Source organism: Oryzias latipes, chromosome 2 (assembly GCF_053564925.1).
Source record: "Oryzias latipes strain Hd-rR chromosome 2, Olatipes_Hd-rR_3.1".
NCBI lineage: Eukaryota > Metazoa > Chordata > Actinopteri > Beloniformes > Adrianichthyidae > Oryzias > Oryzias latipes.
Window position 1 is genome coordinate 22,621,993 of NC_136238.1, and position 27,916 is coordinate 22,649,908.

Sequence of the window (27,916 nt, forward strand, 5' to 3'; positions counted from 1 at the left end):
GCTGCCTCTGGCTGCAGTCTTCCTGTTGTTTTGTGCAGGGTAGAGCTGCTCTAAGAGGCTCTGTGTGCTCTGCTGCCAACTCGCGGTCGGAGGGTGAAGTGGACAACAAGAGTCAGACACTGAAGAATACTCAGAAATAATTAAATAAATATTGTCCTGGCAGCATTTTGAATCGATACAAGTATTGCCAAATGACGTATTGTGCTATATTGCCGAATCGATTTTTTCTTACACCCCTAATAGAAAGCATTTTCATGTGCGCCCTGATGACCTCACCAAGATGGCGTCGTGCTCTGCCACCTTTAGCCAGGCTTCCCAAGTGGGCGTATCTCCCCTAGCGATACAACTCAATGGAGAGGAGCTTCATTTCTCAGCACACTTCCTGTTCTAGCTGCTGTGTTCCGGAGTTTCTCTGCAGAAACATCAAAGACGTGTTGTGATGAAGATGAAGGCCAGCAGCAGCTCTTCATCGACTCCTCCACAAGTCTGGAAGTCATGAAGAAGCTTTGAAGCAGCTTGGAGGATGAAGGTCTGCAGGAAAACATGTCAGCAAACAGAAAGAAGAGACTCTGATGGACAGAGACGTCCAGAAAGCTGACTCAGCATCAAGACAGAAGCTCACCAACATGATGTTCCTCTCTGTCCCACTCACTGCAGTGATGAGCAGATCAGTGTGTGTGTGTGGGGGGTGGGGGGTGGGGGTGTGTGGGTGTGGGTGGGTGCGTGCGATGACACAAATAAACATGAAGAAGATCAGATTTGGCTCTGAACAAGTGCAGAAAGACAGAAAGATCTCTGATGTTCTGTAAAAGTAGAGCTGAGGTTTCACACTGACACACACTTTTCATTTTCCATCAAATGCAAATGCAGCAAACTGAAGGAAAAGTCAAACTCCTTTTGCGTGTTTCTCTTCCAGAAATGTTGCTCTGTGATCTCCTCTGTGAAGACTCTCCTCTTCATCACAGATGAAGCTCCTCCTCCAAGCGTCCATGTTTGTTCTCCAATATTCTGCAGATTCTGACTGAGACCTGCACTGGGAGATGTGGAAAACATGTTTTCAGCTGAGTTCAGATAAAACCTTCATTCAAGAAAACATCTGTACATTTGTTTGTTTGTTTGTTTGTTTTTTTGAGAAAACGAAAATAGTTATAGATTAGGAATAAGTTTAATGCCATAAAATAAATAATTTTCTAATTTGTCTGGATTAAAACGTTAATTTGATGCTTCTTATTATAATTTATATGTGACTCCATCACGTCTTCACTGCAGGCTCCTCTTCACGACATAAAACAGAAAAACTAAGAGAAAAAGGTTTAAGTCTACATTAAGTCCCATCTTTTTTTTATCTCTCCCAACACTGTTATTCCCCCATTCACCTTTGAACAAATATGAGTTTTGTAGTCATTTTTACAATAAAGTTTAGAACGTTGTAAACACGTCATATCCGCTTTTCGTAAAAAACAGCGATGTTGATTTAATGATTTTTTTCATCAGCTTTACTATTTCCTTAACAAAACTTTTATTTTTACTGTGCATTCATTTTTTAAGAGTGAGTTTTTAGGGAAAATGCGGTTTAAACAATTTCTTTTTGAATGACGTTCTGTCGTGACCCGGAAGTAAACAAAACGAGGCCCTAGCAGGTTAGCAGCGTTAGCTTGTGTCTAGAGGACGGTGGTGTTTTGACAGAACCTCTGTGAGGTTTTAAAAAGAGATGTAGCGACACTTAGTTCAATCCAGATCAATCATCTTGAGCCAAAGTGTCGTAAATGAGTGAAGAATTGTTGAACGGAAAGACGACGTGGATTGCTGTGATTCATTGTGAGACTAGCTAGCAGATGATCGGAGCTGCAGTGAAGAGGACGGCGGTGTTTGTGGGAGTTGGAGCTGAAGATCGGAGCAGGAACCATGTCTTCCCTTCAGTCTCTGAGAGAGTTGATCAACGAGCGACTAGCTGCTGCTGCTGAAGAAATCTTCCGACTCTGTGAAGGAACCATCGTCCAGTACGAGCAGGAGCTCTGTCGTCAGCGCAGACTGCTGGATGTCATCTGGAAACCACAGCTTCAACTTCACCGTCTAGGTATGTTTACTGTATCCACCTGCAGACTAATAAAAGACCCATGAACGTCTTTGTTTTCCTCGTCTGAGTTACTCTCTCTGGATCCAAACTGCGGCTGGATAGCTCCTATGTTGCTGCTGTTTTAGTTTGATTAATGTTAGCTTGGGGTTGGGAGGGGCTAATGGGAGATGAGTGTGCAGCTATGAACGAACCACTATTCATGTTTTAACGCCATTAAAGGCGTTCAACGTATTTGTGTTAACGCGTTTATAGTAACAGCCCCTGCAGCGCAGTGTTTTCAACCAGCAGTGGCGGTTCTACAGTTTCTTACAACCCAGGCGAGTAAACCCCCCCCCCCCCCCCCGCACACACACAATTTGAGGACGTCGTGTTTTGTTCCCTATTTTTAATTTAGACATTTTTTCAGACAAAAAAAATGCACAAATTTTATATTTTCATATTACAGGGGTGTCAAACTCAGTCTCACAGGGGGCTAAATCCAAAACACGCTTTAGGTTTCGGGCCAAACAAGATAAACATTTTTTATAACATACTAAAGCTGAACATAAAAATGAATAGGATGAGATGAGATGAGGGTTTTTTGCCATTTATACATGTAAAAAAAAGTACAATAGAATTTTTTTCGACAGGTCTCAAGTCAGAGTAACTTACAGACGACAACAAAACAACAACAAAAACTAACAGGGTTCATAAATGAGGTGAGGAACAAAATTTAAGAAAGAGAAGAGTAGAGTAAAAATAAAATCAAAATATTGCGGTGTCCCGACCTAATAATTATTGCACTTTTTTAATATTTGTCATAAACTGTGGTTGTTAAGTGTCTATTGTTCATTGCACTTAGTGTTCTGACTAAGCGCAATAAATTAATGAATAGAAACAGGCTGGAATATTCCAGGATTAAAGTTAAACCTTAAATAGTGGATAATATTTTGCTCTCCGTAAAAATATATTCTGTCAAAATTATACAAATATGAAAGTCCTGCAGAACAAAACAAACAAAGCCCGGACATATTCATAATAAATAATAATAAATCATTTATTTTTCTTTGCTCTTTTGTCCATTTTTTACAGCTGAACTCCTGTGATCAATTTTAGCAATGAATACATTTCCGCTTGGTGTGTGATATCCTGTCCTGATGTGTGTCTTTGTAAACCTTATCATAGGGATTTCATTTTTAAATAAACCTTTGATTTTAAATATATTTTTTAGGTCTTATAAAACATTAAAATCTAAATCGTAGAACTCATCACTGGGAGTCCTCCAAAAATTAAACCACTACTGTCAACCAACCTCTTCACACCGACCACGATTTGTGCTTCAGCGTTGCGTTCATGTCTTTGTTTTAACATGCCTCAAAGCTTCTGTCCAAACATGAGTTCATAAACCTGACGCTCCTGCACTTTGAGGGAGGAGCTACCGTCAAAAGGTTTTTCTTTACCTCATCTTTAAAGACATGGAGGATGTTGAGCAATACGGGTTATTTATTTTGAAGAGTGCCATTAAAGCTTCAGTAATCACATCTCATCATGTTTGGCGTCTTGAGATCATTAAGACTCTCTCCGTATGTGAACGGCGTCCAATTTTAACGCTGCACCCGTCTCCCTGTGATCCAGCGTGTAGACCACTGTCCCAGACGCTGCTGCGTCTGTCCCCAGGAAAAGAGGGGTTTTATCGGGGTCTTAAAAAGTCTTAAAGGCCTTGAATTTGGAAGTTTGCTGCTCTGCGTTTGTGTTTGGTTCTTTCCCTTCAATAGCTTTCCGCCGACGCCCGTCTTTGTCATCTCTGGGTAGTCAGGTTGCACGACTAAGGCTGGCAGCAATGTTTCTAGAAAGAAGAGCGGCACTGTCTAGAGTAGGGTGGACGCCATTTCTCGGCATGAGACTGGGCTTCCCCCAAAACGCGCTCCAATTATCCACAAAACCAACGCTGTTTTTTGGGCACCATCTAGAAAGCCAGCTCCATGTGTCTAACTACAAAAGAGCCGATAACCAGAGTTGAGGGTTCAGCGGGTGTGTCGCTGAGGGCGGAGAACCCTTTACTAACATGGAGTCTCAGGTATATGGAGTCCTATACTGTTCATAATTAAATAAATACATTTTTAATTAGATAAATATGACCTCATGCAAATACATGAGGTCGCACAGACCCGGAGGAAGGTTAAGTTTTGGTTAAGCGCGCAGCCACAAAACGGTTTATGCACGGCTGTTAGGCAGTCGGGTCAGCTGAGGAGAATAAATGTCCCACACCTACATGCGTGACAGCTAACGGGGCTTGAACTTTAAATATGTGCAAGTCACAAGATTTAGTCTTAGACACACTGAAAACACGTTGGGGAAAATGCAACGATAGACGTGTTTAAGATGATCCAGCGCCGCGCCTGGATCGTTGGGGAGACCAGGCGGCGGGGGGGTGAAGGCGAATGAAGGACAACAGGAAATTGGAGTTGTCCTTAACATTCAATTTAGTTTTAATATTACTCTCCCCCTCAGTATGATCTGTGTTATTATATATTTTATGCTTATTTTAATGTTTTGTAATGTATGTAGCCTTTTTTAATGAATTGGTATTTTAAATTATTTTGATTGATCACTGAACTACAAAAACCATCAGGACACATGTCCCATAATGCATTGTTTTGTAGTCATCAGGGCAGCTTTCAGTCAGTTCAGTACTAAATTTCCAGCTGTGTTCACGTAGGTTGGCGCCTTGCTTCCACCCCTTTCTCGTGATATTTTTGTAATGATTGACAGTTGATGTTGGAGCAAAAACAAAAATATATGTCACACAGGTGATCTGTGCAGCGTTGAGTCCACCTGGGTGATCTCAAAGACACTTATTGTGCATCTTGGCTGCACTTATTTGGTGTCACCAACATACATTTCCATCAGTTTTCTTTACTTATTTGTACTGTCATGACAGCGATGCTTTTGTCAGTTTACCTTGTTGTTGCATTTTCAAAACTGCAGATTAAAATGTGACACTGAATTAGAAACGGCACATTGTAATTTTTGCATCTATTATTAAAGTATTTATTAATAGTAATACAGTGGAAATTAGTAGATTTGGTTAGCATGTTGATTTACGGTATGCGCCCCTAAATTTTCTGGTTGTGCCCCTAAAATTTTCAGTTGGGGCCACTGTGCTCCTAGTGAAAAAAGTTAGTCTGGAGCCCTGGAATAGTTCTACATGATAACAATGTTTCCATGTTTGAGTTCATGAGATCATCCCAGAGAGTTTCTGCTTCAGCTCCTGCAGTCAAACTATGTCTTAAATTACGTGTAAATCAGAGCGCCTAAGCACAACACAAGAGTGTGTGTGTGTGTGGGTGTGTGAGCGCGAGCGCAAGTTAAGGGTCTGTTGCCCTGTCCCCCGGAAAAGTAATAGTAAAAAAAGGTTTCCTCCAAAGTATAGAGACTTGTTCTTTTATTAACCTGCTCAGGAAGCGTCCACACGGGGTAGTGAACCCCAAATCAAACCCTGGATTTCCGCTGCGTTTTCCAACCACAATCAGAAACGTCATCGCAATAAAGGTTCAAGATTTTCCCCGAGAGGGAACAATAAAACCAGAGGACCTGATTATAATCATTGTCTCATTGAAAATAGAAATATATAAGGTTCAGGAGGCCCAAGCAGGCTTGTTCTGCTTTGCGCAGCTGCCTGGTCTGACTCTGTCGGTCCGCCAGCTCACCTCCTGCGAGCCGACGTAAGGCACGATGAGCTCTGAGTGAATAGCATGAGAATGAGAAGTGTTTCAACGGGGGACTTCAAGATGTGGACGACCGGAGCTCCTCTGTGGTTTGGTCCACACAAACGCTCAAAAACAGAGTCGTCCATGTTTGCATCTTCTGCAGCAGACAGATTGTTTGTCTCTATTTGATCTCTAATGTCAGCAAAGCTGTGCAGATGTGGCTAAAAAAAATATGTCATCTCTCTGACTGGCACACCGCTGAGTTGGTATCGAGGAATATGAGTCGATTTCCATGGATGTGCCAATGAGCTTTTAGATCCCACCCACTTTCACTGATTGACAGATAGTCATTCTCCTGAAAAAGCTCTTCATGAAATAAATAAATCATTCTGAAAAACAGCAACATGAAATAAAAACAAAGCTACTTTGGAAAATATTGATTTTGAAATCCGTTAGTTTCGTTTCTCTTTCGGCTTTTCCCATCAGGGGTCGCCACAGCGAACAAGTCACATGGTAAACTTGGCAATGTTTTACGCCGGATGCCCTTCCTGACGCAACCCTCTCAAAGCAACCATGCTTGGGACCAACACAGAAGTAGAGAAGGGAACAGGGAGCAGCCCGGATTCAAACCCTGGTTTCACGGATGAAAGGCGCCGCAAACCAGCACGAGCTAAACCGGCTCCCTGATTTTGAAATCCAAGGTTCTGAAAAAAGACGTAGAATCATAATAATATTCAACATGTTTAAAAATGAATATTTTAAAATGCTGTTTTAAAATAATGAACAGGTTTTTAAAGCAAAATGAAATATATTGAATAATATAATGGCTAATTTAAAATCTGTGTGCAGGTTTCTCACAATTTCATGATCTTTATATATATCTACGAGAGATTTATTGCTTGATTGTGTATTTGCATGAGGTCATATTTATTTATTTAATTAAACATTTATTTATCTAATTATGAACATTATAGGACTCCATACAGGTGCTCTAAGTTTTTGCGTTTAGCACTATGTTTCCTCCCAACTGGTACAAACCCTCCCTGTATGCTTCCCGTCTGCTGGGGAGGCGCTGGGGTGTTAACTGGGTTAGCCCTGGTAGCGCGGCCTGCGCTACGAATAACAACCTGGTTAGCCAGGTTGTTACTCGGTTCTAATGGTTCTAAAGATGACTGAGGTAATAAAGTCCTTTTTATTTCCAATATTGCTAACTGTAACTTCTCCAGTACTTTCAAGTGGAGTGGGAAACACGAACCTAAATGGTGCTTCAAAGATGAAGAGGGGGAAAGAAAGACAAATTTTTTTACAGAAACAATGAAGTGTGATAATTATGCAGCAGAATGACAGGATGAAGGAGACGCTTTAATGTGGCAAAGATGCTTTGTGTGCATAATGTCAGTCTACACTGCACCGTTGCAGCTACGCTTTCTCACACACAGAAGTAAAACAGTAACCGTCATCGCCACGACGTTCGCCTTTTTTCAGAGCGTTGTACACATCACTCTGATCAATCTGGTTGCTAAACTAGAATCCACTGCTGGGAGGTTCCACAGAACTTTGGCCCGCTTTACTCAATGCTTTACTCAATGCAGTCAAATTGCAGAGGTCCTGAAAAAGAAGGGCCAACACTGCAAATACCAACTCTTTGCATAAATGTCATGTAATTGTCGATACATCTCCAAAGTTCTTGTAAAGAACTCCATACTCCAACTCCATACTCACATCACAAACTCCCCCCTGCGCTGGTATCAATCCTATCTCTGTAACCTCACTAAATTCATCAGTCTTAAATCATTTGTCCCCTGTTGTTTCTGTCACTATGGAGCCATGCTCTGGGTCCACTGCTCTTCGTCATCTACCTCCTTCCCCTCTGAAAAATCTTTTGCAAAAAAATAAAAAATCCACATTCAATTTTCTCAACAAACTCCATATCTTATCCATCCCCTTTGACAATTCGTCCATCCTCCCCTCCCATCAGATTAAAAGTCTTGATGTCATCCTTGACAGCCCACATCAATAACATCACCCGGTCCTCATAATTCTACTTCTGTTAACATCTCCTGTCTCCATCCTTTCTTTCCCCCCACTCCGCTGCCGTCACCCACTTCAACTACCACCAATACTGTGCGCCTGGACCCAAACTAGATGGCTTTTATGTGCACTGACCAAAAATATAAACGCAACACTTTTGTTATTGCTCCCATTTTTTATGGTATGAACTCAAAGATGTGAAACATTTTCCACATACACAAAATAACCAGTTCTCTGAAATATTGTTCACATCTTCTTCTTCTTTCTCTTTCGGCTTTTCCCATCAGGGGTCGCCACAGCGAATCATCCTTTTCCACCTCACTCTATCATGAACATCTTCTACCCTAACATTAGCCAACTTCATGTCCTCTGTCAAGACATCCATGTATCTCCTCTTTGGCCGTCCTCTTGCCCTCCTGCCAGGCAGCTCCATCTCCAACATCCTTCTACCAATATATCCACTATCCCTCCTCTGAACATGTCCAAACCATCTCAGTCTGGCTTCTCTGACTTTGTCGCTAACACAGGCAACATGAGCCGTCCCTCTGATGTACTCGTTCCTTATCCTGTCTAACCTGGTCACTCCTAAGGAGAACCTCAACATCTTCATCTCCGCTACCTCCATCTCAGCCTCTTGTCTCTGTCTCACTGCTACCGTCTCTAACCCATAGAGCTGAGCTGGTCTCACCACTGTCTTGTACACCTTTCCTTTGAGTCTTGCTGACACTCTTCTGTCACACAACACTCCTGACACTTTCCTCCACCCGCTCCAACCTGCCTGCACTCGCCTCTTCACCTCTTTTCCACACTCCCCATCACACTGAACTGTTGACCCCAAGTACTTAAACTCCTGCACCTTCTTCACCTCAGCCCCCTGTAACCTAACGCTTCTACCTTGATCCCTCTCGTTCAGACACATGTATTCTGTCTTACTACGACTGACCTTCATGCCTCTTCTTTCCAGAGCAAACCTCCACCTCTCTAGCTGTTCCTCCACCTGCTCTCTACTCTCACTGCAAATTACAATGTCATCCGCAAACATCATTGTCCAGGGAGATTCCTTTCTTACCTCGTCTGTCAGCCTGTCCATCAGCATAGCAAACAAAAAAGGACTCAAAGCTGATCCTTGGTGTAGTCCCACCTCCACCTTGAACTCCTCTGTCTGACCTACAGCACATCTCACCACCGTCATACTTCTCTCATACATGTCCTGAACTACTCTGACATACTTCTCTGCCACTCCAGACGACCTCATACAGTACCACAGCTCCTCCCTCGGCACCCTGTCATACGCCTTCTCTAAATCTACGAACACACAATGCAGCTCCTTCTGACCTTCTCTGTACTTTTCCATCAACATTCTCAAAGCAAAAATGGCATCAGTGGTGCTCTTACGGGGCATGAAACCATACTGCTGCTCACAAATCTCCACCTCTTTCCTAAGCCTGGCTTCCACTACTCTTTCCCACAGCTTCATTGTGTGGCTCATCAACCTTATTCCTCTATAGTTGCTGCAGTTCTGCGTGTCACCCTTGTTCTTAAAGATCGGAACCAGAACGCTTCTCCTCCATTCCTCAGACATCTTCTCACTCTCTAGAATCCTATTGAAAAAACTCGTTAGAAATTCCACTGCTGTCTCTCCTAAGCACTTCCATACCTCCACAGGTACGTCATCAGGACCAACGGCCTTTCCGCTCTTCATCCTTTTCAGAGCCTTCCTAACCTCATCCTTTCCAATCTCTGCTACTTCCTGCTCCACAACAACCACATCTTCCTCCCTTCTTTCCCTGTCATTTTCCACGTTCATCAGCTCCTCAAAATACTCCTTCCATCTTTTCTGTACACTCTCCTGGGTTGTTAGCACCTTTCCGTCTCTGTCCTTAATCACCCTTATTTGTTGCACGTCCTTCCCATCTCTGTCTCTCTGTCTGGCTAGCCTGAACAAGTCCTTTTCTCCTTCCTTTGTGTCTAACCTGTCATATAGCTCATCGTAAGCTTTCTGTTTGGCCTTTGCCACCTCTCTCTTCACTCTACGCTGCGCTTCCTTGTACTCCTGTCTACCTTCCTCAGTCCTTTCTACATCCCACTTCCTTTTAGCCAACCTCTTCCTCTGGACGCATTCCTGTACTTCCTCATTCCACCACCAAGTCTCTTTACCGTCTTTCCTCTTTCCAGATGACACACCTAGCACTTTCCTACCTGTTTCCCTGATAATCTCTGCTGTAGTTTCCCAGTCATCTGGAAGCTCATCCTGACCACCCAGGACCTGTCTCAACTTCTGCCTAAATTCCTCACAAGTTTCTTCATTCTGTAGCTTCCACCGCTTGGTCTTCTTTTCTGTTTTCCCTCTCTTCTTCTTCCTGACCTCCAGAGTCATCTTACACACCAGCATGCGGTGCTGTTTGGCTACACTCTCTTCTACCACCACTTTGCAGTCATTAACCTCTCTCAAATGACCTCGTCTACATAGGATGTAGTCCACCTGAGTACTCCTACCTCCACTTCTGTATGTCACTCTATGTTCCTCTCTCTTCTGGAAGTAAGTGTTGACTACAGCCATTTCCATCCTCTTCGCAAAGTCCACCACCATCTGTCCCTCCAGATTCCTTTCCTTCACACCAAACCTGCCCATCACCTCCTCATCACCTCTATTGCCCTCACCAACATGGCCATTAAAGTCTGCTCCAATAACAACTCTCTCTCCTCTGGGGATACCCTCTATGACCTCATCCAACTCACTCCAGAATCTCTCCTTCACTTCTAACTCACAGCCAACCTGTGGCGCATACCCACTGACTACATTCACCATCACCCCTTCAATTTCTAACTTTAGGCTCATCATCCTGTCTGAGACTCTTTTCACCTCTAGAACACTGTTTACAAACTCCCCCTTCAGAATCACACCTACCCCGTTTCTCTTCCTATCAACACCATGATAGAACAGTTTGTATCCTCCTCCAATACTACGTGCCTTGCTGCCCTTCCACCTTGTCTCCTGCACACACAGTACATCTACCTTCCTTCTCTCCATCATGTCTGCCAGCTCTCTGCCTTTCCCTGTCATTGTGCCAACGTTAAGAGTCCCTATTCTCAAACCTATGTTCCTGCCTTTTCCCTTCTCTCTCTGGCCACGGACCCTTCTGCCTCCCCTCTTTCTTCGACCAACAGTAGTCAAATTTCCACCGACACCCTGTAGGTTAACAGCATCGGTGGCGGTCGTTGTTAACCCGGGCCTCGACTGATCCGGTATGTCAAAAGTGTTGTGGATGATTCGCATGGTTATTTTGGCAATTTTTACGCCGGATGCCCTTCCTGACGCAACCCTCTCTATTTATCCGGGCTTGGGACCGGCACAGAGGCAACTGGCTTGCAACCCCTGTGGCTAGATTCTGAAATATTGTTCACAAATCTGTCTAAATCTGTGATAGTGAGCACTTCTCCTTTGCCAAGACAATCCATCCCACCTCACATGTGTGCCATATCAAGAGGCTGATTAGACAGCAGGATTATTGCACAGGTGTGCCTTAGACTGGCCACAAGAAAAGGCCACTCTAAAATCTTCAGTTGTAGCACACAGCACAATGCCACAGATGTCGCAAGTTTTGAGGGAGCGTGCAATTGGCATGCCGATAGCACGGATGTCTACCAGAGCTGTTGCTAGGGAATTAAATGTCAATTTCTCCACCATAAGCCATCTCCAAATGCCTTTCCGAGAATTTGGCAGCACATCCAACCGGCCTCACAACCGCAGACCACGTGTAACCACACCAGCCCAAGACCTCCACATCCAGCATGTCCACCTCCAAGATCGTCTGAGACCAGCCACTCGGACAGCTGCTGAAACAATCGGTTTGCATAACCACAGAATTTCTGCACAAACTGTCAGAAACCGTCTCAGGGAAGCTCATCTCCATGCTCGTCATCCTCATCGAGGTCTCGACCTCAATCCAGTTCGTCGTCGTAACCGACTTGAGTGGGCAAATGCTCACATGCGATGGCGTCTGGCACGTTGGAGAGGTGTTCTCTTCACGGACGATTCCCGGTTTACACTCTTCAGGGCAGATGGCAGACAGCGTGTGTGGCGTCGTGTGGGTGAGCGGTTTTCTGATGTCAATGTTGTGGATCGAATAACCCATGGTGGTGGTGGGGTTATGGTATGGGCAGGCATCTGTTATGGGCGAAGAACACAGGTGCATTTCATTGATGGCATTTTGAATGCACAGAGATACCAAGACGAGATCCTGGGGCCAATTGTTGTGCCGTACATCCAACAACATCACCTCATGTTGCAGTATGATAATGCACGGCCCCATGTTGCAAGGATCTGTACACAATTCTTGGAAGCTGAAAACATCCCAGTTCTTGTATGGCCAGCATACTCACCAGACATGTCACCCATTGAGCATGTTTGGGATCCTCTGGATTGGCGTATACGACAGTGTGTTCCAGTTCCTGCCAATATCCAGCAACTTCGCACAGCCATTGAGGAAAAGTGGACCAACATCCCACAGGCCACAATAGACAACCTGATCAACTCTATACACTTCATGAGGCAAATGGTGGTCACACCAGATACCGACTGGTTGTCTGAGTCCCCTGACCCCCTCAATAAAACAAAACTGAAGATTTCCGAGTGGCCTTTTCTTGTGGCCAGTCTAAGGCACACCTGTGCAATAATCAGGCTGTCTAATCAGCATCTTGATATGGCACACCTGTGAGGTGGGATGGATTATCTTGGCAAAGGAGAAGTGCTCACTATCACAGATTTAGACAGATTTGTGAACAATATTTCAGAGAACTGGTTATTTTGTGTATGTGGAAAATGTTTCACATCTTTGAGTTCATACCATAAAAAATGGGAGCAATAACAAAAGTGTTGCGTTTATATTTTTGGTCAGTGTATGTTTTTAAAAACGAAACCAATCCTTCTTTTTTTTTTTTTTTATAAAAAAAAAATGTAGAAAAAAAGAAAAGAAAAAAAAAGGGGGCGGAGCCTGTCCACACACACACTCAAATGTTATAAACACACCTGCTAGCTGCAAAAATGTCCACCTGTCGACATGTACACAAAACAGATAGTGTTCACACGCATACTTATGCCTTAAAACCAACTAGTGTGAAATATTTCAGTCATTCAGTCATGCAAACTGTTAGTGCAAAGGTGAGCTAACACCAGTGCTCAGGTGAGTGTTTATGTTCTTCTAAAATGGATGGTGGAACGTGAAAAGAAGGAGGGAGAGTGCCCAGCCATCCCCACCCCAAGACCCCCACCGCAGCAGCAGCGGCAGCCGGAATCCCCCCAACGCCACACGGGAACCGGCAGGGAACAACCGCCGCCCGGGCGACCAAGCCCGCCACCCATGCCAGGGCCAGCAGGGCCGCCGCAAGGCCCCCAGAGCCAGAGGCCAGGGACACACGGAGGGAAAGAGAGCGCCGCCCCAGCCCAACCAGCAGAGCAGCCCCCCCGCCGCGCCGGGAGAACCCAACGCAGGGCCCCACCGGAGAAGGACGCCCACAGCCCCAAACGAGCACCCCACCACCACCCAGGAGTTCCGGGTATCCCCCCGCCCCAACCCCAGGTACGAGCCAGGACCCCCCAAGGGAGACCCGCTCCGCACTCCAGGCAGCCACCCGCCCGGCCCACGGTTGGTCCAGGGAGGAGCGAGGCATGGGCCCGCCGCCCCCGCCCAGGGGGGGGGAACCCCGGGGAAAAAAGAGGGCCCACAAGGGGTGTTGTAAATATGGCCCGACCAGGCTCGGCCACAGTTGGAAATTTGGCGGGGCCCAGCACTCAGGAGCAAGGACCAGAACCCACCCCCTAGGGACCAGACACCCCCGGCTCAGATGTAATGTGAACCCCCCCACCGCGCGGAGAGAGCACCGCCGGGCCCAGGAAGCCGGCACCCCGGGGACACGGCCGCCGCCGCAAAGGGGCCCGCACCCCCCACCAGGGAAGAGGCAGGGGACAGACGGACCCAGGTCCCACCTTCCTTGCAAAATGTGTGTGCGTGTATGTGTGTTTGAAAGGGTGTGTGTGTGCATGTGTGTGTGTTTATGTTGGGATGTATATATTGAGGGGGGAGGGGTGTGTGTACTCAGGGGGGTGCGGTTAAAATTGGCGGGTAGGGCACTAAGGGGACATCTCCTGATTACTCACAGTGACGTCCCCTCACCCTCCCCACCAAGGGGCCCTAAATGTCTAAGGTGCGGTTAAAATTGGCGGGTAGGGTGCTAGGAGGACATCCGCTGCTTGCTGGCAGTGATGTCCAAGCACCCCCCCTACCAAGGGCCCTACATGTCTAAGGTGCAAATAAAACCGAAAGAGGGGGGGCCCACTCCATACGGCAACCACAGGAGGGGGGCCACTGCCTAGTAAACCCCCCCCCCCCAAGGCTCATTGCAGGCTAAGCCCCCCACCCCCTCACCCTATTATGAGGTTATATGAGGAAGGGGGTAAGTTGGGGACAGATGATAGACTGTCTCCCGGTGGTCAAACAGCTGTCCCCCGCCCCCCCACTCCCCCCCCCCCCTAGCAAGGGGGCCAGGCCCACCCAGACCCGGGGCCCCAGACCCGGGGCCCCACCCCCGGAGGCGCAGACACCCCAGGCCCAGCACCACCACCCCCACACAGAGAGAGAGGAACCAGAAAGCGCCGGCCCCCCCCCGGAGCAAGCCCAGGCCCCCACCCCCAAACGCCGGCCCTAGAAGAGCTCTGGTCAGGCCTCGACGGGACCGAGGCAGCCAACCGGCCGGGGAAACCGCCGATGGCCTCAGCGGAGACCCCGACCCGTCAACCCCCCCTGCCCCGTACCAATAGTGCCCCCCCCCCTCCCCCAGAATGCCCCCCCACAGGACAGGGCCGACAAGACCCCCACCCCACCCCACCCCCAGACCCCGCAGCCGAAGCGGATGACACCCAGAGCGACCGGGGGCCCCAAGAGGGTTGCCCCGTCCCGCCCCAGAGCCAGGGAAGGGCCGATCCCAGCCCCAGGTGTAGACGGGAAGCCCATCCAGCGCCGCTGGGCCCCCCCCCCCGAGCAGCGCCCCCCGCCAACCCCCCACCAGCACAGGCAAAGGGACCACCCCCCCAAACCAAGCCAGACCACCACCCCACCCCCCCACCACGCACCCCCACACCCAAGCCCAGAGGACCACGCAGCGCCCCAGGCCGCCCCACCCAGGCGCCGGACCCGACGCCCCGACCCCCATCCCGGCCCACGGCAGAAGGGCAAGAAGCAGCGACGACCATGCCCCCCCCACCCCCTAAGTCACGGAGTTAGCTATGGGAGACCAGAGAGACCGAATTCTTTCAAAGTTACTTGAACTTTGGGCTGACATTTTTTCCAAGCTGATATGATCAAGCAGCAGATTTCTGTGTTGACTTATATTTATATTTTTTTTGCTTTTCCAATTTATTAAAATAGTTTTTTTAGCAATGCAAAGAGTTATGAAAATGATAGAGCCTAATCCTCCTACATCGATGGCACTCATGTCACCAAGCACACAAAGTGACGGTGAAGCTGTGATTGAAACCTTAAGCCAGACTGATAGATCGGCACATACCTGCTGCCAGAGAGCCTGGACAGGCGTGCAGAACCATAGTGCATGCATGTAATTGTCGGGTAGATTACTGTCACAGTGCTGACAAATGTCTGAGTTACTGAGACCCATCTTGAACATCCTCTGTCCAGTGTAGTAAATTCTGTGAAGAGTTTTGAAATGGATTAGCTGCAGATTTGGACTTTTTGTCATTTTAAAACTTTTTAAAAACTTTCATCTGTGCTGATGCTCAAATCCGCATCCCATTTTGTTGTCGGAAGTGAAATATTGTTATCTAAATTACATAAAAGTTTGTATATTTTGGAGAGAGTTTTATTCATTGAGAAATTGATCAGAGTGGTAACTACATCTGGTAGCTTTAAATCGTTGTCTCTGTATTTAAACTTTTTAGTAATAATTGATTTAAGTTGCTGATATTCCAAGAAGTTATATATTCCATGTTTGTCTTGAAGTTCCTGGGCAGTTATGAATCTTCTATCAATAATTATGTGCTCTAGTTGTTTTATGCCCCCTGCGTGCCAAGCTGGGAAGTGGATAATTTTTTTTTGTTTATGAGGATGTCTGGGTTGTTCCAGATGGGTGTCATTTTGCACGGTTGAATTGATGATTTTGATATTTTGAGAAATTCCCACCAGGCTGTTAAAGTGGCATTTATATTAATACTTTTGAAACAATCCTGTTTTTTAACTATTTGACTAATAAATGGAAGATCTGACAGGTTGATCTTTCCACATAACGCCTGTTCCAAGTCTAACCATGAGTTGGTTTCTGGATTATTTTTTAACCATTTTAAGATGTATTGTAATCTATTTGCAAGAAAGTAACTGTGGAAGTTAGGTAATTCTAATCCTCCACAGCTTTTTGCAGATTTTAAAGTTTTTAGACTAATTCTTGCAGGTTTATTGTTCCATAGAAAGCTTGATATGGATGTTTTGAACCATTTTAATGGCGGTTGTGTGGGAATCATTGAGAAGAGATAATTAACTTTGGGTAAGATTTTCATTTTAACCGTGGCTACCTTGCCCATAAGGGACAAAGGCAGGTTGGTCCAGCGTGTTAGATCGTCCTGTATGTTTTTCAGTAATGGGGTGTAGTTTAGCTGCACCAATTCTGATATTTTGGGGGAAAAATAAATACCTAGATATTTTATATTGCCTGATTTAACTGGTATTGTGAGTCCTTGCTCCCAGGGCTCCAGACTAACTTTTTTCACTAGGAGCACAGTGGCCCCTAACTGAAAATTTTAGGGGCACAACTAGAAAATTTAGGGGCGCATACCGTAAATCAAAATTCTAACCAAATCTACTAATTTCCACTGTATTACTAATAAATACTTTAATAATAGATGCAGAAATTACAATGTGCTGTTTCAAATTCAGTGTCACATTTTAATCTGCACTTTTGAAGATGCACCAAGAAGGTAAACTGACAAAAGCATTGCTGTCATGACAGTACAAATAGTTAAGAAAACTGATGGAAATTTATCTTGGTGACACCAAATAGGTGCAGCCAAGATGCACAATAAGCGTGTTTGAGATCACCCAGGTGAACTCAACGCTGCGCAGATCACCTGGTGTGTGACATATATTTTTGTTTTTGCTCCAACATTAACTGTCAATCATCACAAAAATTTCAGGAGAAAGGGGTGGGAGCAAGGGGCAAACCCACCCGGACACAGCTGGAAACTGAACTGACTGAAAGCTGCCCTACAGGCTACAAAACAATGCATTATGGGACATGTGTCCTGATGGTTTTTGTAGTGGAGGGATTAATCAAAATAATTTAAAATACCAATTCATTAAAAAAGGCTACATACATTACAAAACCTTAAATAATCATAAAATATATAATAACACAGATCATACTAAGGGGGAGAAGAATATTAAAACTAAACTGAATGTTAAGGACAACTCCATTTCCAGGCGAGGTGCTGGTTCATTTAAAAAACGTCTATCGTTGCATTTTCCACACGTATTTTCAGTGTGTCTAAAACTAATGTTGTTTTTGCTCGAGCGTGTTTAAAGTTCAAGCCCCGTTAGCTGTCACGCACGTACGTGTGGGACATTTATTCTCCTCAGCTGACCCGACTCCCGCGGGAGCGGTGTGCTGCCATAACCCGTTTGATGCGCCGCCGTAACCGTAACCAAAACCTAAACCTTCCTCCGGGTCTGTGCGGCCCAGAGAAAAGTTCAGCACGGACTGCATGTATTTAGAAAATTACGAGCGAAAAGATACGTTCTAAAGGAAAGTAAGGAACTCCTTCATGTGGTCCGGGGAGGGCGCTGTCAGGTGTCCTGCTTTCAAACCCTGTCATTGTCACGCCCCCAAGAGTCATATACCCCACTGTGATTGGTTGGTCAGCTCTAGGCCCCTCCCCCTACACGCATTTTAGCCACTCACAGTGGCTTTCCCTATTCTTCTCACACGCAGTGGCCGCCTCACACACAGGCATCACGCGAGTGTGTGCTCGCGTTTCATGAGTATGTGCGCGAGTGTGTGTGTCTGCCTGCGTGCGTGTGCGTTTGCGTCTCATTGATTATTTCATTGATCATTGACGTGCCCCTTCCACGTTTAATGTATAAAAAAATACGAAGGGTGGGGGAGGCAAATTTACTGGTCGCACATGTGCGAATGGATGTAAAATTCAGTCGCACACTCTCAAATTTTGGTCGCAAAATGCGACCAATTGCTCGCAGTCTGGAGCCCTGCTTGCTCCGCATTACTGTTCAGTGGTAATAAAACAGATTTATTCCAATTAATGGAATAGTCTGATATAGAAGAGAATTCATTAATGATTGTTGCCGTTTCATTTACAGAATGTATATTACTTAAAAACAGTAATATGTCATCTGCATAGAGACTAATTTTATGATGGCTGTGTTTGGTTTTAATTCCTTTAATACTCTCATTCTGTCTTATTGCTGCAGCTAGAGGCTCGATAAATATTCTAAAAAGAGAGGGGGAGAGTGGGCAACCCTGTCTAGTTCCTCTTCCAAGAAAAAACCTGTTGGAAGTCTGTTTATTAGTTCTAACTGATGCATTGGGGTTGTGATATAATATTTTGATCCAATTGATGAATGATTCTCCAAACCCAAACTTATGGAGGGCAGCAATGAGGAACTTCCAATTTACTCTATCAAAGGCTTTTTCAGCATCCAGTGATAGTATAGTCATTTCCTGGTTTTTGATGGTGGCAAAGTCTATTATGTTAACGAGTCTGCGGACATTGTCATCCGAGTGTCTGCCTTTGATGAATCCAGTTTGATCAAAGTGAATTATGTGAGGAGTGACTTTTTCTATTCTCTGTGCTAGTGCTTTGCAGATAATTTTTACATCTGCATTAATTAAAGAAATGGGGCGATAGCTTGAAGGACTCGTGGGGTCTTTGTCTGGTTTTAGAAGAAGGATAATGTTGGCAGAGTTCATGTTAGGTGGTAGAGATTGGCTTTCATTGATAAATTTTACCGTTTTATAAAACGTTGGTGCCAGTTGTTCCCAGAATTCCTTATAAAACTCTGCAGGAAAGCCGTCAGGCCCTGGTGCTTTACCATTAGGCATAAGTAACAGAGCTTCATGAAGCTCAGACAACGAGAGCGGAGAGTCTAAATTTGTGATTTGATCTTCGTTTAACTTGGGCAGGTTTATATTGTTGAGAAATGAGTTGATGCTTTGTTCTGATGGATTGATCTGTGGAGTGTATAAGTTTTGATAAAAGTCTTTAAACGCATTATTAATTTTTACCGGGTCATGGGTGACATTCCCTGTTTGGTCCATAATCGAAGTGATTGTTGATTTTTCTTTATTAATTTTAAGCTGATTAGCTAGAAATTTGCCAGATTTATTTGAGTTTTCATATCTTTCCAGTCGAAGCCTTTGTATCTGGAATTGTGTTTGTTTATTGATGATGTCATTTAACTGCAGCTTTAAATTTTTCAGGTCCCCCAGTATGTGTTCCTGTGCAGAAGCATTATAAGCAGTCTCCAGAGTTTTTATTTTATTTCCTAATTCTAATAAATCTGCTTTCTCCTTGCGTTTTTTATGCGTTGAATAAGAGATGATTTTCCCTCTCATGACTGCTTTTGCTGCTTCCCAAAGAATACTTGGTGATATTTCAGAAGTATCGTTGAATTCTAAGAAGGTTGCCCACTCTTTTTTAAAGAATTCAATAAATTCCTGGTCTTTTAACAGAGATGTATTAAACCTCCAGGTTGAACCCGAGGGTCTGGGTACTTCCCTTGAAATAGTAACAGAAACTGGTGCATGGTCACTGATAATAATTGGATGAATGTTGGAACTTTTAATTTCTTTCAAAAGGGAGTTACTGACTAATAAATAATCTAAACGAGATTGTGAATGGTGAACTGGAGAGAAAAAGGTGAACCCCTTAGTGCTTGGATGACATGAGCGCCAAGCGTCGCAGAGACCCAGATCATTCATGTACTGCTTTAGAATACTTGCAGATCGCCATGTACGCTGGTTTGCTGCTGTGCTGAGTCTGTCAAGTTCAGGGTCCAAAACAAGGTTGACGTCTCCTCCTATAATGATTGTGGAGTCAGAGTGAGCTGAGAGTGAGGTGAAGAATCTGTGAAAGAAGGAAGAGTCGTCAACATTAGGACCGTATACACTCGCTATACAAAAGTCCTTATTCTGAATGGATATATTAATGATTACAAATCTGCCTTCTGGGTCAGTAACTGTATCCTTATGAGTAAATGTAACATTTTTATTAATCAAAACTGCAACCCCTCTTTGTTTGGAGTTGAAACTGGCAGAAAACATAACTGGATACTGGGAACAGCACAGGAGATGACCAGCTGATAAAGATAAATGGTCTCCTGCAGCAGAGCTATATCTGCTTTAAGATCATTCAGGTGATTTAACACTTTCAATCTCTTTGGCCCAGAACCAAGTCCACGCACATTCCAGCTAACGATGTTAAGACTGTTCATAGCTGTTCTAACCGGGAGAGTGCAAGGCTAAATAGTGCGTGTGCCCATCCGTGTGCGCGTGCACGCTGTGCGTACCTGCTACACTGACAAGCGCTGTGCGTTGTGGGTGAACGTGTCTTAGCTGTGAGCTGCATGTTGCGTGCGTCCTGTGTGAGCCTAAGTGAGGTTTTTGCAGTTTATCAACGTGTGTGTGCGGGATCGCGTGTGCATGCTCTTATGCGCGCTAGTATGCGCGCGCGCCCGTTCCGTGCATAAATAAATACTCACCGTGGTTGCGTTGACTTTACCTGATTCACATATGAGGACATGGGAAGGGGGGGGGGGGGGACAAGAGAAAAGAGAGAGGGAAAGAGAAAGAACAAAAAACAAAAACAACGAAACAACAACAGAAACATGAATGTGAGAGAAAGAAAAAACACTTTTCCTGAGAGGTGTGGATTATTGATGATCCGATTATTTCCTATTCAATTAAATAAGTTTGCGGGTTTCTTCTGGGCGGCGTAGAGGTCCACCTGAAGCTCCCCAAGGAAGAGGTCCAGAAGATCTCCTTTCACAGGGTTCACCGGCTCGGAGGAAAAAGGCCGGACAATCAGCGTCCCCGTCCTATTGTTGCTAAATTTGAACATTATAAACAAAAGATGCAGGTAAAAAGCAGAGGGCGAGAGCTGAAAGACACACATTATAGCGTGAATGATCAGTTTCCAGGCGAGATCCTCCGCCGGCGGAAAATCCTCTTCCCGCTGAGGAGGAAGCACCTGTCTGCTGGAGCCCGCGCGGTGGTTGCCGTTGATAAACTTTTTGTGAACGGCAAGCTGTTCCGGGACCCAGAGGTAACACCCTGGCTGTGCTGAAGGCTTTCAGAGGCGCACTGACAACCAATCCTTCTTATTTAGGTGTGTTACAATGCACACACATACAGGAATAAGACTTTCAGAGTTGCAGAGATAGTTTTTATTTTTTTTCCACCGAACATCTGGGCAACTTTTGACATTTTTAGGTCCACAGTTGAAAATTCAGTTGCACCTGGGATGAAATTGGTCACTTTCTAGATCCCTGTATCTATATTTCTTCACTACAGGTTGATTTACCTTCAGTATAGGAACATTTTTGGAAGCATTAGTTTCTTTTTAAGAAAGATCAGAGACAGAACACTATCCGGTTGATGTTTACAAATATTGCTTCGGGCTGAGTTTCCATTTTGAAAGAGCAGCATTCATCTTTGCCTACACAACAACAGCAACTTCTTTTTTACATTTCACAAATCGACTGAAAGGGAAATGACAGAGTTTTGTGTTTGTTTGTTGTTGCTTTGGGTATAAGTTTTTTCAGTCATTAATAGGAAAATACTGGAAATAAGTGTTGCATGATTGAAAGTCTCTTCATACGGGAAATGGCATAGGGATTTTTCCCACGTGGATCTCTGCTGTTACAAATTTGCATTAAAATTTAAATATGATGTCTGTTTTATGTGTTATATTCAAATGAACTATATCAACCTAATTTAGCTTCTACTTTAATACAAAAATGTGAGTGTTTTTGTCATTAGTAAATTTACGGGGTCAAGAGGTTTGGAGTTTCTTCGATTGGGTGTTTGATGTCTTAACTTTTATTGGCCTCTAAGTAGTTACATTTTTTTCATTGAACATTTTATTCTGTGGATCTTCACACTGTGCTTTTTATATTTATGACTGTTTGACAAGACATAAAGTCCTTTTAAAGTATAGGAGGGCTCCTTTCTGTGTTTGTGTCCCTGCAGATCTCCCCCAGCATTATGTGACTGAAGACGATTTCTACAACCAACAGAGACATGTCAGAGTGCAACAGGAGGAACCTGAACCTCCACAGATCAGAGAGGAACAGGAGGAAATAGAACTTCTACAGTTTATAGAGGAACAAGAGGAACCAGAACCTCCACAGATCAAAGAGGAACAGGAAGAACCAGAACCTCCACAGATCAAAGAGGAACAGGAGGAAATAGAACTTCTACAGTTTATAGAGGAACAAGAGGAACCAGAACCTCCACAGATCAAAGAGGAGCAGGAGGAAATAGAACTTCTACATTTTATAGAGGAACAAGAGGAACCAGAACCTCAACAGATCAAAGAGGAACAGGAGGAACCAGAACCTCCACAGATCAAAGTAGAACAGGAGGAAATAGAACTTCCACAGTTCATAGAGGATCAAGAGGAACCAGAACCTCCACAGATAAAAGAGGAGCAGGAAGAACAAGAATCTATACAAAATGAAGAGAAATGGGGGGAACCAGAACCTTCACAGATTAAAGAGGCCAATGAAGAGCTCTGCATTAGTCAGGAGAAACAGCAGCTTGATTTTAAGCAGGAGACTGATACCTTGATGGAGACTTTTACTTATGAGGAAAATGAGAGCAGTGAAGCAGATTTAAACAACCAGCAGAGCTTTAATGAAACTGATAGTCAGGATAAAGAAGGAAACCAACATGAAGAATCGACAACAACTACAGATGAAGAGACAGACCCAGAGAACAGAGATCAGACGATCCCAAGTTTTGGTTACTTGTCTCGATTTAGACTTCATAAGAGAATCCATAAAAAAGGGAAGCATTTTGCTTGTAAGGAATGTACTAAAAGTTTTAGTAATATAACCTATCTCAAATCACATATGCGAACCCATACAGGAGAAAAGCCTTTTTCTTGTACAGAATGTGATACAAGTTTTAGACAAATAGCCCATCTGAAATCACACATGAGAACTCACACAGGAGATAAGCCTTTTTCTTGTAAAGAATGTGACAAAAGCTTTAGTCAGATGCATAGTCTCAAAAGACACATGAGAACTCACACAGAAGAGAAGCCTTTTTCTTGTCAAGGATGTGACAAAAGCTTTAGTCAGAATAATACTCTTAAAGCACACATGAGAACTCATACTGGAGAAAAGCCTTTTTCTTGTAAAGAATGTTATAGAGGTTTTTCTCATGTATCTAATCTCAATATTCACATGAGAACTCATACAGGAGAAAAGCCTTTTTCTTGTAAAGAATGTTATAGAGGTTTTACTAATGTATCTAGTCTCAAAAGTCACATGAGAATTCATACAGGAGAAAAGCCTTTTTCTTGTAAAGAATGTGATAGAAGTTTTAGTCATATATGTGCTTTAAAAAGACACATGAGAATTCATACAGGAGAAAGGCCTTTTTCTTGTAAAGAATGTGATAGAAGTTTTACTCATATATGTGCTTTAAAAAGACACATGAGAACTCATACAGGAGAGAAGCCTTTTACTTGTAAGGAATGTGATGCAAGGTTTAGTCGTATAGCTTATCTCAAAAAACACATGAGAACTCACACAGGAGAGAAGCCTTTTTCTTGTAAGGAATGTAACAAAGGTTTTAGTCATAGATCTAGTCTTAAAACACACATGAGAACTCACACAGGAGATAAGCGTTTTTCTTGTAAGGAATGTGATACAAGTTTTAGTTATTTATCTAATCTTGAAACACACATGAGAATCCATACAGGAGAAAAGCCTTTCTCTTGTAACAAATGTGACAAAAGTTTCAGTGATGTATCTAATTTCAAGAAACACATGAGAACTCACCCAGGAGATATAACCTTTCCTGTGTAAAGGATTTTATTTAAGCTCTTTACTTAGGTAAGACAAGGAAACCCAGCAGTAAAATACATTAGGGCTTGACATAAAAAGAGGGGAATATGATGAAAAAGTAGCACTTTTCTTTGATCAATAATAAACGGGAATTTAATACAGAACTCACACAGATTGAGATTTTGTTTTTTTTATTGTATGTTGGAAACAACTCAAAGTTCATGAAATTAATTATTATGGCCCGCAGCGGTCACAGACTGCAAGGACCATATTGTAACTGCTACAATGGTCGAACACTGAAAAAGGTTAAAAACGTCAAAAACGCGTCAAAATGCCAAAAAATGAGGTCAGAAGTCAGCCAAAGCAAAATCGACATGAAAATTGTGTAACGCAACAAAAGTACACACACACACAACACTACCGAAAAAACGTCAAAATTGTAATCGCAAAAATGACGACAAAAACACAAAAAAGCCCTCAAAGGAAGGGTTTACAGCCCCCAGAGAATGTCAACCCCCCCTCCCCCCATTGACGATGCTTGTAAATTGTTTATGGGGCCAAGATTTTTTTTTTTTTTTCAAATTAAAGCTACAAAATCAAAACACGCGTGTTGGAGATATCCCAATACAATCATTATGGGATGGCCACACGACCTTTGGCTTGGTGGCCATTTTTTGGGAAAACGACACTTTTGTTTGAGCGATTTTCATGAAATTGCACACACATGCCACCAGCTTAATTCTACAACTACCAGAGTAGTATCATTGACCTTTGACCTTGGGATGGGGCGGCCATCTTGAATAAAAAAAAAGCACCTCTAGTAACATACAAACGAAAACTCGTCCTGGGGATTTTTATCAATCTTCTTGAAACTTCTCGAACATCAATGGCAAGCTACTGTGAACAAAATTTTGGAATTAGAAGTTGTAGATTTTGAACAGCGTGCACGTGGCGAATTAGCAACTGTTGCGATTTTAGCTAGCTCGCACATTTTTTATTGGAATGTTGTGAAAATGAAATATACGATTCCCTGGCCCATACCGGACAAAATGATGTCACATACAACAAGATCGATAAAGGAATGTGGCCGTGGTAAAAAAAAAAAGGGCTGACTCGGCTAAAAAAAAAAAAATTCAGATTTTTTTTTAAGAATCAGCTAACGAAACCAAGATAACTTTGTCAGGTATATTTAAACAAAGCTTTGAAATCATTACGTGATACAACAACACCTACCGTTTGGTGGCCATTTTGTACCAATATCTGCCATTTCGAGTTTTTCGCGTTTTTGCACAATATGGAAAATTGAACTTTTTTCAAGCAATTTTCATGAAATTTGACTCGCATGTCCCAGCGTAAATCTATAATCACTTCTGGAGTTTCATCGACCTTTGATCTCTGGAAATCTTGAATTATTGTAAAAAAATACACCTTTAGAACTGGATTCAAACGTAAACTTGTCCTTGGAATTTTCATCCATCATCTCGAAACGTTTTGGGCATCAATGGCAAGCTACTGTGTAAGTAATGTGTATAAGTAATGTGGGCGTGGTTAGCATAAAATCCCTGTTGCTAAGGACAACAAAAAGTTTACTTTTTCAGATTCGTCTGAAACTGATGTCGATCTGTTCATCCCGAGTAGATTAAAACATGAAATGGTTGCTATGGAGATAAAATAAACAGAAAATCCGACATTTTGAAAAAAGTGGGATTTTTTTTATCAACTCATGACCTATGGCTCTAATCAAAAGAGCGATGTTTTTTTGAGTCAGTCGATGATGTTGATCGCTATGCTAGCACTTTTAGCTATGTTAGCATAACTAGCACAGTTAGCAAAATAAGCATTTTGAGCAATGTGTTTTTCCGAGAGAGTTGATGATGCTGATCGCTATGCTAGCACTTTTAGCTATGTTAGCATAACTAGCACAGTTAGCATAATAAGCATTTTGAGCAATGTGTTTTTCCGAGAGAGTTGATGATGCTGATCGCAATGCTAGCACTTTTAGCCATGTTAGCATAAGTAGCACAGTTAGCATAATCGGCATTTTGAGCAATGTGTTTTTCTGAGAGAGTTGATGATGTTGATCGCTATACTAGCACTTTTAGCTATGTCAGCATAACTAGCACAGTTAGCATAAGTAGCATTTTGAGAAATGTGTTTTTCTGAGAGAGTTGAGGATGCTGATCGCAATGCTAGTACTTTTAGCCACATTAGCATAGTTAGTATAATTACCGAATTCAGCTTTGACTAGCCTTGATCAAAGGTTGGCGATGAGGGCAGTGAGGGCGGTGAGGGCCACGGTGGTGAGTTGATTTGGCCGTGGAAGGCGGGTTGCCTCTGCAGGCCATACAACGCCGCTTGCGGCTTTAATTTTACATGTACCTGTAGATAGAGATATGTTTTGAATCTAAATTCTATGTATACCCTGAATATATACCCTAAATATATGTATACCCTAAATTATATGTATTACCTTGCGACAGACTGGCGGCCAGTCCAAGGCACCCCTTGCCTTGGCCCAAGTGGCTGGGATGGGCTCCGAAAAAATGGTAAAGAAGATGAATTAATGAATTCTATGTATACACTGGCCTTAGTAACTGGTCATTGTGTCTGGTTTGTACGTAGAGCCTGAAAACGGACTTAAAAATCTACGTAGTGACACATAGATGTACAGGCTTTTACATACACTTTCATTGAAAGTGGAATTTCAAGAGACTACAATTACACCATGTCCTATTTTGAAATAGAGCTGCAAAAGAAAAAGTCTGGAACAAGATTTGTTTTTTTTTACATTTCTCACCAAGCCTCTTCCAACAGCTGGTACATGCGCAAGTATCGGATACCAATAGTAAAGTGTGAACTCCATGCGCTAAAAGTGCGTTGAAAAATGCCTGTTTAGCGTGTTCTTGAACGTGCCACAATTGCTTGCTGTGTGTGTAGCATAAAAGTTAAATCTTCATTTTTTGAATGGCTTTTACTGTTCAAAGTTACCGTTTTTATTTATTTATTGGATTGGCATTGTTAATTTGGTTTTTAAAGAAATATAGCTAAACAACAATCATAAAGCAATGTTCAGTTTTTGCTGATTTTTATTAAAACATTTCTTTGTGCCATGATTATTTGGTTTATAGTTTCTTAGTTGACCATTGTGGTTGTAGTTTACGCTGAGATAGTGTGTAAGTTGTTTAAGTCTGTGTGTTACCATGACAACTCTAGAAATATTTGTATAAATCCTCTAATTCTAAGACTTTCATGAGATCAGTGAACATTTAATTTTATTGTTTTAAACAAAAAGTGACTGCAGTGCATACTTTGTTGAGTCATGTGAGCAAATAGCCTTTTTGTGAAGAAAAGAAATGTGTAAAAATGTTGTAATAAGGAGTCTGATAAAGAATCAGACTGGTGTTTCTGTCTTGTGTAGAGATTAAAACTGTTTATCTGTTCTTTTTACTTGATGTTCTGTTCCAATCTTATCTGTGAAGAATAAAGTAGACCTGAACATCAGTCAGAAGTGTGGAGTCTTTCCCACAGAGTGTGTTTCTGCTGTTTGTTGGTTCTCTGCAGGTTCCAAAGCTGGACTCCTTAAGTCCAGTTCTGACTACTGATTTCAGGACTGTGGTGAGATCACAGAGCTCCATCAGAAGCTGTGAAGAAGACTGAAGCAAACAAACTGCTTCTCTGTGGTTTTTTTCATCAGTCTGAGTGCAGCAGTGTGGTCCAGTTCAACATTGGTCAATATTGGTCTTTATAAAGTATCAGTTCAGGACCAATTATTTGTTTTAATGGTCAGAGGGAAGAAGATTCACTGAGACTGACTAGTGAAGTTATCGATCAAGGCTTGGAGGCGTGTGCCGAGTAGTGGAGGAGGCATTTTCTCGCAGCGCGTATCTATCCTTCCTTTGTTTAGGGGCGGGGCTGAAAATGATGACGTTCGTAACTTCGCTGCCTGACTGCAAGCTTTGGGAGCAATGCGAATCCATTTAAAATGTGAATGCTTGATAAAGAGATGTGGTCAGTGAGAGTTTGGAAAC

The 27,916-nt window shown here is 43.3% G+C and overlaps 2 protein-coding genes across 2 annotated transcripts in view; one reads left to right on the top strand and one right to left on the bottom strand.

Moving 5' to 3' along the window:
- LOC101172511 (uncharacterized) overlaps positions 1-27,916 on the bottom strand; it is a 206,583-nt gene that overhangs the window by 59,867 nt on the left and 118,800 nt on the right. The gene's annotated exons all lie outside the window — the stretch shown is intronic.
- LOC110016604 (uncharacterized) lies at positions 1,618-27,389 on the top strand. Its single transcript, XM_023962683.2, has 2 exons — positions 1,618-2,077; positions 22,063-27,389. The coding sequence occupies exons 1-2, from the start codon at positions 1,906-1,908 to the stop codon at positions 23,907-23,909; spliced, it is 2,019 nt and encodes a 672-aa protein (XP_023818451.2). The 5' UTR covers positions 1,618-1,905; the 3' UTR covers positions 23,910-27,389.

What these genes read in the sequence shown, in the direction of transcription:
- LOC110016604 (XM_023962683.2), top strand. Translation starts at nt 1,906, where the DNA reads ATGTCTTCCCTTCAGTCTCTGAGAGAGTTGATCAACGAGCGACTAGCT. An exon ending in GCTTCAACTTCACCGTCTAG is followed by an intron (nt 2,078 to 22,062) that starts GTATGTTTACTG and finishes GTGTCCCTGCAG; the next exon opens with ATCTCCCCCAGCATTATGTG.